The sequence below is a fragment of the Limanda limanda genome, chromosome 5 (assembly GCF_963576545.1).
Source record: "Limanda limanda chromosome 5, fLimLim1.1, whole genome shotgun sequence".
In the NCBI taxonomy this organism is placed as follows: domain Eukaryota; kingdom Metazoa; phylum Chordata; class Actinopteri; order Pleuronectiformes; family Pleuronectidae; genus Limanda; species Limanda limanda.
The window spans coordinates 28691319-28704051 of record NC_083640.1 but is presented as its reverse complement, the minus strand read 5'-3'; the positions used below and the strand labels follow the sequence as shown (position 1 = coordinate 28704051).

General features: G+C 39.9%; 1 protein-coding gene across 1 annotated transcript in view; it reads right to left on the bottom strand.

The window, feature by feature from the left end:
- Positions 1–12733, bottom strand: part of cacna1ba (calcium channel, voltage-dependent, N type, alpha 1B subunit, a) — a 125108-nt gene that overhangs the window by 52217 nt on the left and 60158 nt on the right. The window contains exons 10-19 of the mRNA XM_061071017.1: positions 9957–10038; positions 8447–8664; positions 7566–7678; positions 7287–7399; positions 7055–7186; positions 5297–5369; positions 5090–5207; positions 4902–4969; positions 4039–4145; positions 1675–1740 (exon numbers count right to left, since the gene is read on the bottom strand). Of these exons, the coding sequence (XP_060927000.1) occupies positions 1675–1740; positions 4039–4145; positions 4902–4969; positions 5090–5207; positions 5297–5369; positions 7055–7186; positions 7287–7399; positions 7566–7678; positions 8447–8664; positions 9957–10038 (1090 nt within the window). The remainder of the gene's footprint in view (positions 1–1674; positions 1741–4038; positions 4146–4901; positions 4970–5089; positions 5208–5296; positions 5370–7054; positions 7187–7286; positions 7400–7565; positions 7679–8446; positions 8665–9956; positions 10039–12733) is intronic.

Sequence of the window (12733 nt, the reverse complement as noted above, 5' to 3'; positions counted from 1 at the left end):
TGAGCATGGTGTGCATGACAACAGTGCAGCACAGGTCTGTTTAATTTGTGTGGTCTTGCCGTCAAGGAAATGTGAATAATGAGAACATGATCATGTATGTATGTATCTGTTTATGCATGTTATCCTCATCATCATCATCATCATCATCATCATCATCATCATCATCATAATCCACCACCTTGCTAGCAGGCGGTTGTTTTTACCTCAGGAAGTGATGTACTGGGGTGCAGACATAACTCCTACAAACACATAAAGGGAGCGACATTGAAACAAACAGAGGGAGAGAAGGAACTGTGAAAGGGACAGAAACAAGTTACAGACATGGGCACAGAGGGAGCGAACTAAGCTTCAGAAAACTGACAAGGGGGAAAACATGAACAGTCAAGATGCAAAATTATGGGGAGCAGGGGAATAAAATGGACAGGAGATAAAAATAGTGCAAAGTCTTTTGCTACAATGGTGTTAAAGAGCTGTGTAGTGTTTAGGGTATGCCTCCCCACATATAACGAGCCAACTCATGGGCCACTGCTACAATATGGACCCCATACATCTCCCTGAAATAACCTGATTTTCAAAGGGGGGTTTTCACTTTGCCGAGGAAAGTCGGGGCATCCCATACTCAGACGACCCACTCATACTACTCAGAGAACCAGGGCTAAACAGGTAATTAAATAGATGGTGTGGGACTATTTACAGGTGAAAACTCTGACTGTGTGATCAATGTGTGTATATATCTGCTTATCAAACCTACAGGTGAGACCTTCCACCCATCTTCAAGCACTGAAGTTTAAATTAATTTGACTTTTAACTTGTGGTTCAAGACTGACAGGCCAAACAGATGCTCAAACTAGTATAAAATCCTGTTTTATTTCCAATGCCAGACATTGAGGACCTGCTGAACATCAATTTACCATAAAACTGCTTTAGGATTTGAGAGTGATGTGATCCCTGATAGGCTCAGTAATATCCTAAAACAGTTGGTCAGTTAGTTTTACTTAGTCTGTTGGAGAGAGTGATCAGGGTCAGGTGAACACACATTTGGTGCAGCAGGGCGGTGTGAGTGGGTTTGACTCCAAATATTCTGCAATGTGTGTGTGTTGGTTTGAGAGGTTATGAGGCGAATCCAGTGCAACAGTGTGGTGTGTTTGAATTGTAGACAATATGGAAAATATAGAATTGTACCACTTTCGGTCCACTGGTACTGCTATCAGCCTTCAAAAGACTCTACTGCTGTCTCCAATTAACTGAGCAGTCACGTTCTTCATCAGTGAAACACAAGCCTTGACAATGCAGTTAGAATATGTAATATTATATAAACAGCCTGAGAAATCATCACATCACATACAGTATGAACAATGATCTTGAAGAAGAAATGAAAATTGAACTCAGGGGTATGTAAATACTGACACACACACACACAAACACACACACACACACACACACACACACACACACACACACACACACACACACACACACACACACACACACACACACACACACACAACATATGAGCGCAGAAGAACTGCCATGTTTCAGGACAGTTCACACTGAATAATGACTGACAGGACAACACCAGAAGAAGGTGGGGTATTAGCAGCAGCAGAGAGGAGGGATGAGCAAAGAAGGGTAATGGGAGGATTTAAAAGTTGAATCAGAGAGGTAATAACTCACAGTGAGTTAACGCTGCAGATGGATGAGCTGCTAGAATGCGCGTTACCTCGAGTACGTGTTAGAAAACTGCACATGCACAAAACAAAAAGGGGAAACATCATATCGGATGTAGTCAGGGAAAAGGCCAGACACCATTCAACATTTCTCTCCTTCTCTTTGTCCTTTAGCCTCTCATCACATTTCAATGTAATCAGCAGTCAGAGCCCATAAACAGGACTAAGTCTGAACCAGAAAGGAAATGTCACACAACTTGGCCGTCAGGGACAGTGACAGCAAGATAAATCAGATGTCAGTACAGACAAAGAAAATAAGCCCACTTCTGAGATAGTAGGTTTCTACTGATATCTATAAACAAGCAACATTTGACTATGACTGGTAATGCATGAGGTACATTTATAGATATGATTTTATGGATATTTGAAAGTAGGGTAGAGAGTTATGGATACAAGAATAATGTCATGTGAAGAGCTGAAAATATTGAGATTGGTGCCAGCAGCTAGTGTGTGTGCTCAAAAAGAAAATAATGCAGATCTGTGGGCCTCACAGGACTGTAATATACATGACCAATCATGTCTGAACTGAATAAAACTATTGGCTGGCGTACCTGTCACTAACCGACCTGCACCCTACCCGTGCTCTCACTGTGTAAGACCAGAGTACTCACAAGCCAGAGAGGTATAGAATATAGTTCTTTAGCTGTTCCACTATATCCACCAGCTTGTCTCTAACGCGTGTCTCTGCGTTTGAGCTTTTTCTCTTACAACTGATTGTCTGAAGTCGATCTGTAAGCTAAACCCACTTATCCCCTGAACAGCTCAACCAGTCAATTACAGATGTAACATTACCTGTACAGCTTTGGCCTTTGAGAGGAAGACAGTGTACCCGGTGGAAATCCATGCAGGTAAGCTCTAACGCTTCAAACCCACAGCCTGCCTGATGTAAGGACACCGTGATAAACACAGCTGCTGTATGCTACTTTATGCTACTGTATACTGACTGAAAAACCAAAGCTATAAGGTGTTGAAAGCTCCATAAGTCAACTGGTGAATCGCTGTGTGTTGATCACTGTTAGTGACTCCTTATACGTTGCACATTTGATCTATTGTTTTTATTGATTAGTGGAAAATGTAAATATATGATTAAAATAACTTAAGGTCATGGGTGTTTATGTTTATTGTTGGACAAAATTTCTCTCATTCACACTTCAAAGTCTCAAACTCTGAATCATTTTTAAGTCATGGTGCAGTATGATGAGTGCGACTGAGACAGCACTTTAAGATTAAAGTTGTACTGTTTCCAAACCTTCTCCATTACAACACAACCCGTTAGCATTTCTGCTACGTGCTACAAAAAAGTCTCTTTGACGTTCAACTCCACCAATGACATTATTTATACCCGTTATGTTTTGTTTGTTATGTTCAATAATGAGCTATGACAGAAAATGCATATTGAATAACACACTTACAGAATACTGAAGAGATTTTTGCTATATTTCTAAAGATACAGAACAGTATATTTTAGAAGAACAGCAAAAGAGACTACAACAATTCAATGTATCGGTTCTATTCATTTCATGTGGACTGCTGTAAACAAAAAAAGTGAATCAAGGATAAACTAGACTAACAAGAACTAAAACAATACAATGACTAAATCAGTAGTATCACTAAACGGAAACTGTTAAGTGATAAATAGAGTTACTGCCTGGAGAATTCACAATAAGTTTCTAATTGGCCTTGTGTTGATTATAAAAACTTCTATATATCATACATGCTGTATGTTTGTGGTGGTTGCATATTAGCATTATAATGTGATATCATAGACAAACTGGCTGTTTGAGAGAGAGAAAAAAATATTATTTCACCTATGAGTAGTATTTTCTCCGCTGATATTATGATTACTCTCAAGGACTTTGCAGAAATCTACTGCACAGGCCGTTTGGGAGACAGGAAGCCAGAGATCTGAACTTTGGAAGAAAATGTGTGGGTGAGGAGATTAACATCAATCAATCAATCAAATTATATTTGTATAGCCTATATTCCCAAATTGCAATTTGTCTTATACAAAATACAAAACCATTTATAGGGCTTAACGGGGTGCAATATCCCCTGTCCAACATGTGGTTGTCATCTTGGAAAAGTAACCCAAGAACCAAATCAAACAGAGACCATGTATGAGAAAAGACAATTCTGACACACCTAATGTTTGATGCCTCCAGCAAAATGTTATATTAAAATTAATTTGATTTCATATGTGCTGACATGTCGGTGAGCTGGTCCTTAGCATAGTTAGCGAATTAGCTTTAGTCTGTGGGTATGAGATAAAATAAGAGGAAGCCGAAGCAAATATTGGAAGAGGTTGACTTACGCTGTGACGGAAATGTTAGCAGCTGACATAGGGCTGACCTCCTTTACCTCCTTGGCCTTCTGGAGTGCAAGTTTCTTATTGATAGCCTCCTCTTGCTCCTCTTCATCCTGGACAGAGTTGGCAAAAAAATACATATATACAATACTAAGTAAGTCCCCCCAACCCCCCTCCTTTTTTACGAGTTCACCTGCTCTTTTGTTTTGGAGAGCTGTTCCACTACTGACACTGAAAGTGCATGGATGTTTGAGTTTCTTTGACAGCTGCAGATCAGCAATTGATATGATATTTGATGCAATTATGGTGATGGTTACTCGCCAAGAGCTTCAGTCATTGTTGAGTTTTAAATATAAGACATAATATATAATAAATCCTCTAAGCAGAACTACATCTTTACAAGAGACTGGACATTATCCGCAGGTAACTCCAGTCCTTGAGATGCTCTGTAGACCTGTGCATCTCATTTCATTTAAGACTTTGTGGTCTAAGCAGCCCATAAAGAAGGTGGTCTTCCTGATAGACCAGATTCTCCAAAGGATGCAGCCCCTGAATTGAGACACAGCTATTGCTTTTGAGTATGTAATTGTTAGCATACATCAGCCAAAGTTAGACTTAGTTTAGGATTATTTAATCTATTCCTCCATCTGACAATCGATATCAAACGTTATATAGTTACTGACTATTTCAAAAAGATGGCCACGCTGAGGCTAACTGGTTGACATGCTAACTTAGGTAGATGCAATGAGGTAATATAGACAGAAGCAAAACAAGAGTAAACATGGGTACGTCAGTGCTACTGCCCTCCTATCTTGAACCTGTAAAGCCATGATATACAGTATATATCAAGCTATTAGGAAATACAGTACCTTAGTGAGCTCCTGGGCATTTGCAAGATTATCAACAGCAATGGCCAAGAAGACGTTGAGAAGTGTGTCTGGTTAATTGTGGTTTCAGGAAAAGTTCAAATGACTGACAATAACACATAATCTATATTCACAATTGAAGCTGTTCCTCAAATCAATGATATAGAATATGGATCAATCAAGTAGGATACAGTTTCCGAAGAGAGTGAGAATGATGAAGTAAATGGAGGAGAACATTCCCCTATGAACGCCCCCCTGTGATTCGATCCCGTGGTACATGACCGCATTCCAATCTTCCCCAGTTAGGATCTGCAGGGGGGACACACAGGCTGCTTTCTGAGTCTAGTTCAGTGGTAAACGCAGAGCAGGATAGAAAGCATGATGGAGTTGACCTTTACCTGGAACACAGTGAGAATGGCTGCTGGGAATGTGTCAAAGTTAGTTGTCGGTGTTTCGTCTTCAAAATTAAATCTGCAGAGGGAAGAATGAACAGTCTTTGAATGTAATCAAGCTCCAAAGCCACAAAGTCACACTCCTCCACCTATGGAGGATGGAGCATCTTATTGTCCTCTCCATCAGGCCACTGCACAATATTCCAGAGTAATATATGCCTATTACATTGGTGTCCCCCTAGTCTTTGTGACCTTATTGCTGATCTCTGAGCATTTCTTCTTCTTAAATGGATGGGTTGTGCTAAAGCTGACATTTTGTATCTCTGTGTATCTACTGGGACCTAATTACGTCCCCCCTGAAGTTGAAGGACGCAAAGAGAGAAGGAAGAATTTGCTTATTGTTTCTAGAAGAAAGAGAAGGGGTAAACCATTTGCTCCAGAGGCCTGTGAAATGCATTTTTATTTTCATCAATTTCATCAATCTTTTAGATTATACACCTTTAATTATGCCAAAGATAGAAAAGAAGGATCCCAGTTTCACTGTTAAATTTCAACACTTGCTTTAAATTACTGCATAATTTCACCTATTTCTGAATGCAAAAAGATGTTTCTATCCAACTGAGGGCTAAATCATGACGCTCTGTCCAGGTTTGATGAATAAATGTCAAATTATAAATTCTCAATCAAATCAATCAATGTCATGCCTTGTACCGACTGAGTTTTAAATTACTAATATTTAATATAATCTGAATTTGTGACTGAATGTTCACATCCTCTCAACATCTGTATATGACTGTATATGCACTTTAACCATTGATGTGGGGGACATAAATTCATGATGAGTGAAAGTGCGAGTTCACAGCATTCCCCGACATCTTTGATACAGTAATGAACTGGGGACAAAATGTTGTTAAGAGCCAGGAACTACACTCATGGCTCCAACAAGCTGATTGAAAGCAGTCAAATACTGTTCCTGTTAGAGGAGACAGAATCAGAGATGCCATCAGGTTTCCCTTGTCTCTTTCCTCTTGTGTTATGACAGTCCCTGTAATGTCCTTGTATGTGTAGGTGTGTTGGTCAGGCTTGACACTCTGGTCCCTTTCCCAACCAAACTACCACTCACCGGTTGCTGAGTCAGCGACCACACCTGCAACCAGTACTTTGGCACCGGCTAAAGCAAGGACCCCATCAGATCGTCATACAACCACAGTGGTTACAAATGCTTCTCAGTATCTTTACTTAATTCCTTTACCTTGCTGTGCTAATGTGTATTTGTGTCCGTGCTCAAGATCATCGAGGCATCCCTGAAATATCACCCCAGTCTGCCCTTTTGTTTGGATCTTCGTTTGGTAACCTGTCCGCCTGTTGTGCCCAGAAGTCTGGACTTCTAGTGAAAGGTACTCTAGGATCACCTGGCTGATTATAAGCCTGTTCTCAACATTATTGTAACATGTTTCTATATAAAACACTTCAGTACAAACTGCATCCATCATGCTCAAAGGCTTAATGGACAAACAATTATGCCTTTTATTAAGTATAAAAAATGTGTGCATATAAAAACAACGGCCGCCCTTTTGATACAAGTGCTGAGAACAGTATCCACGAACAGAAAGGTATCCTCTTGAGCGAGCCTATCTGCTTTGCTTCCACAACTACGGTTCCGAAGGCACAGGGCTGAGGCTCCCCAGCCAATCTTTGATTTTGAGACTAAATAAACAACATTTAGTCCACTACGAGCAGCTACAGTAGAATTAAATGACTCACTGGCCACCAAACAGCTGCATCCCGAGCAGAGCGAAGACCACAATGAAGAGGAAGAGGAGGAACAACAGGCTGATGATGGACTTCATTGAGTTGAGCAGCGATACCACCAGGTTCCTCAAGGAGTTCCAGTACCTACACACACAAACACACACACACACACACATACGTACGGCATGAATATGTATATATGACAGAAACAGTTTTCCCAACACAGACATTAGTGATGACTCACTTGGTGACTTTGAAGATCCTGAGCAGTCTCAGAGCTCTTAGGACACTAATCCCGAATGAGGCTCCGGGTTTAATGGCAGCCCATATCACCTCAAAAATACTGCCGATGATCACCTGGGAACACATTCTGATAAATGCTGCAGGCAAACACATTTTTGTTTTCCAAATATTTGTTCTTTTTACTGCTATTCAAACGTTTGTCTTGTGAAGCGACAGTCCTTAAGTAGCTGTATCTCACACTGTGTATTGATGTAACTCCAGACTGAATGAAAGGACTCACCCCGAAATCAAAACAGTTGAATGAGGAGTGGAAGTAGTTCTGGGGTCCAAGTCCATACATTTTCATGGACATCTCTGCCAAAAACAGGCCCAGGAATACAAACTCTGCCAGATCTGTCCGAGGGGGGGGGGGATAAAACTCACAGATCAATACCCAGGTTAAAAAGGGCGCTCCTTCTGATTCCCACAGTTCAATAGAGCTGGGCTTCTGCTGCTTGTTTAGCTCTGCCCACAGCAAATACAACCCAGAAAGAGTCTGTTAATCTAGGAAATAACTGTGTATATGTGAGATATATCTTTTGCTTCTGCAGTATCAGATTGTACACATGTTGTCCACCTGCATATATACAGTATGTGCATGTAACTACCTTGATAAAGATTATTATCATTACTGTGCAACACTCCACCACTGGATTTAGATCTGGTTTTTGTTGTTGAGTGAAAGCACAAACGACTTTTACTGCTTCCAGATATTGATGTGCTAACAATGAGCCTGACCACACCTCATTAAGACCTACACGTGCATCAGCTCTCTTGTGGGATGGGAAAATGACAACTATCCCTGTGTGACACACTGGCAGTTGTCAAGCTTTGCACCGGGTGTGATATAGGGCCTATGGAACAGTGGCAACAATCGACAGGAGTCAAACAGTCTCAGTGTTATAGTTGTAGTTAGACTTCTACTATGTAATATTACCACCATAGGCTAATGTTACAAGATAGAGGTGTGGATAAACCCCCTGACTGTTTTGATGTGTTTGGTTTGTTAATTATGAATGAAACTTTTTAATTTGTAAGAGGCAGAGTGTCATTGCTTCTTTCAAATGTTTAACAGTTTCACTTTAAATTCGCTGTATGGTAAAGAAATCTGTTGGTCCTCACATAGGGCATAGGTGAGCCAGTCCGGTTGGTCGTAGTGCACGATGGCTACACACAACGTGTTGAGGCCAACCAGACACAACACAATCCAGTAGAAGCTCTGGGACTTGACCAGACGACGGATGGTGAAGCGAATTCTCTTCACTTTCCTCTTGAAGTAAGATGTGTTCTCGTTCTTGCTCTTCACGCTGGCCCGGGTAAACGGTGACCCTGGGGGGGCAGTTGGTACAAAACATAGAAAATAGCAATAAAGTTACCAAGTCTAAGACAGAGGTGGACATACCACTGAACTCAAGACTGGGTTTGAGCAGAGCTACTTTCAACCTGGACATTGGTTGTGATAGCAACCAATGGCCATTGCAGCAGTAAAATGATCTGAAGAGCCACTAGAGGAACAAACGTGACATATGTAACTTGTAACTAAATTATTCAAAAACAATTTATTATATTCTGACAAGCATTAACTGTGATGTCACCAGAGTAAAGCCCATGACTCTTGGATCTCAGTGCCATGGTCTTCACCTCTCACCTCCCTACTCCTGTTTAGCCTGTATTGTATTAAACATTCTGTAACTTAAATCAGGCCCAAATGTCAAGTGGGACGAGACACAGAAAGGAGGGAGACAAATGGTTCTATTAGAATTTCATTACAAGCACAGGAAGACTAGAGGGCTAATTATTTCCTGGTCTATTTTAATCTAGATATGTGACTCATGCTGTGTGACCTGAAGTCCCACACTAATCTCTCTATTTTAAAAGGATTCCATTGTGACTATCCATGATTTCCTTATCTGACAACTTCAAATATCAGCACTACTGGTTCACCACCCAAACCCATCTCAAAACTTTGCCTTCATTCTGATCTAAACTAGACGCTTTCAAAGTGATACCATCGAGGTAGCAAAATCCGTGCAAAGAAAGACAGATGGACAGACAGAAACCAGCCAAAGAAAACAGCCTCTATGGTAGTGTGTGCAGGACAGCGCCCCCAATCAGGGAAGACAACTTTTGTAAGGAAGTGTGTCAGATTTTCATTGTTGTGATTTCTACATTTTAGAATTTACTAATACCAACAGTGGCAAGAGTTGGCTTCATTTAGACACCAGTTTACCTGTGGGAGCTTAATCCAGTAAACTAGAATGTCTATTATATGTAAAGTATATCTGTAAAAATTGCTCCCCAGTAGATATATCTGAAATTAATAAAATAGAGTCCACCCTTGTAGCATTGTTTTTGCTCATCCTCAATAGAATATCAGTCAGGAGCCTCTCCCTTTGTGAGTATTCACTACATCCGCTAACCAGTTCCTACTATGGATATTCAGACCAATTCCTAAATAGATTTGGGCAATTAAGTATTTTAACAAAACTGTGTACGGAGCAATACATCAACCAATCCTTTAACCCAATGAACAAGCAGTTTGCATGATACAGTACCAACACAATTTGAAGTCTAGAGAGTATGAAGACCTGCAGTAACATGGCAGATATTGAGTCTCAGGTCGTCCTCACCAACAGATGAGATGTCAGTTAGGTGATCCTCGCCCTCCTCTGCATTGATGAGATCATTCTTACTCTTCTTTGTCCTCTTCAACACTGCAAACACAACAAGAAAATAAATCAATAAATCACATCAGTTATAAAGCAGCTGACCTGATTTAACTCTGATTCATCAATCTTTTGTTCACGTTTGAAAACAAAGAACCTCTCTCTATATTCTACTCATACCTGTCATATAACTTCATTCATAAACTTTCAGCTGTTCCATGGTTTATATAGAATGATTTGCCCCACCGCACAAAGCCACTCATTCATGGCTGTACCCATCACTGAGGTTCCTGAGGACTGGACTTTGGTATTTTTTTCGGAGGTGTATAAAATAGAAGTTGTTAAATAATTACCTAAAAAACTCTAGTGTGGTGCTGCAAAGATGTTTTACCTGTGCCAAGATCACCAACATAATCACCTTCTGGGATCTCTGCTCATGTATGGGTGGGTGGAGTGAACGATTTTCCTACTAATTATATTATAAAACCAGACGGATGGACAAATCTGCCAAAGCTTGATACAGGTAACTACACGTTTATTAAAGTCAAGTGTAAACCTGATTCTGTTTTATGAATTTCCATCACTCCATGATGTTTCTTACCACTAAACATAAATGGATGTAGAACCTCTTACATGTGACTGCTACACAGCAGCTGTGCCTCTAATTCATCATGATCAATGATTAATCTACAGAGCTCATGTTTAAATCCACTTTGAAAAGTGCTTGATAATTCACAGGAGAGTAATGGATGGAATGTAAATGAAGCATATGATAAAATCCAGAACGCAATCATTTTTACCAAAGTATCTGTGTGTAGGATTTAGTTTCATCTAGTGCTGATGAAGCAGATGGCAACCAACAGAATACCCCGCACCTTACCTTCTCCTTGCACATAAGTGTGTAGGAGAACCTACAGCGGCCTTCAGGGAACATGAACATAGTAAAGACCCCCTCTAAATCTGGTGGACCTTCAAAGTGGACCGTTAGGTTTATGATGTCGCTCTGAGTGACATTTTACAGAACATGGTGAAGTCATAATACGCTCAGTGAAATTTGCAAACAACCTAATCGCACAACGTTTCACTGTAGCATCTTTAGTAAAATGCCTCAAATTTAAGATTTACTGTATTGTGTTGACACAGTTTGGATGTTTGTTAAACTTTTTGTTCGTCTGCCTTCTGTTTAATGCATTACCAGACGAAATTAAAAAAAAGATTTTTACACAGGCTTGTGACATATACACATATTCCCAGCTAACTGTTGGAGATAGCTTCTGTAATTTACCACGCTTTAGTTTTGCCTTTGAGAGCTTTTCAAAGAGAAGAGCTTTAAAAGTGTGAAGGGCCCTCATACTCCCACTCTCTGAACTCTGGGGAGCCTCACTCACTCTGCTTCCTTCTAATCCCATTACCCTTCCACCCATAATCACTGTGACGGTTACCCTGGGTCAGGCTGCGGATGAGACGCAGTGCGGCCTCGATAATAGGAGAGTAAACACACACAAACAACACCAAATACACACAAACACACCCCTCGGAGGAGGATACCAGTGGAAATGGCCGGTATCAGCCACATGCTGTTTACTCAGTTAGGATTAACAATAAGAATAGAGTGTTTTAAAACAACATGTGGTGCTTTTTTATGATTTGGTATTATATGTAATTATTTGCAGTATCATTTGATAATATAAATACTGTATATGACTTGTCATAGAAGGAAAAGTAAAGTCAATTTCAAGTAACTTTTGTAAGGAATATCAACACTGTGTAAATTCAAGTTCAGGAGTCTATCAAAAAAAACATCTTGAAGTAGCCTAGTAGTTGTATCAATGTCTGTATGATGTCAAAATCTGACACTCAAAAAAAGTGTAATTCAATAGAATTTCAACAATGTTTATAATAAATGTTCACACTGAACTAAATTATTCTCTAATAATAAAATAAATATTTTCTACTATTTTAAGTGAAATAATGTTTGCATTAAAAAAGGGCTTTTGAAAAAGGCATCTTAAAATAAAGTGCTACATTTTTGAAAAAAATATGTGGTTTGAGTTTGCCCTTTTTTAATTTTTTCTGAATGTATAACTACATTACAAATATAAAGAATCTCAACAAATATTAACATATGTTCCCCGACTATTTTCCCTATACATGCTCCCAATAAGAGACATCATCAGCTGTTTTAATGGGATATTATAACATTCCTATGCAGATGACCCCAAAATATACCTGTCCTTCAAGCAAAACAAACGTCTCCTAACAGACAGCCTATCCACCATTAAGAAATGGATGTCACTTAAATTGATTTGATTTCATTTGATTCTCTTCTGAACTTCAAAACACACGTTAATCAAATCATTAAATCCTGCTACTTCACCTTAGAAACATTTCTAAAAATCAAAGCGGTTCTATCTCACCCGGATTTAGAAAAACTAATACATGGCATGCAGATGGTTCAGACTGGGGATTGAACCGCCGACCTTCAGGTTGGAGGACGACCACTCTACCCCTCAGCCACAGCCGCCCAAGTGTGATGTTCCTGATCTCGCTCTCGTTGTTATTGATACTTCTGTTTATTTTTTTCCCTAAGGGTGGGTACGACAGCATTGATTTAGTCATATATATGGCTCATGGGTTGATGCAGGTTATCTCTGTATTTTGTTTCTGGTTCATTTAGCTGGTGAAGACCAGCTTACGCCTCTAACATGCTGATCTGTAAAATGATGCAGGGTTTTCAAAGCTG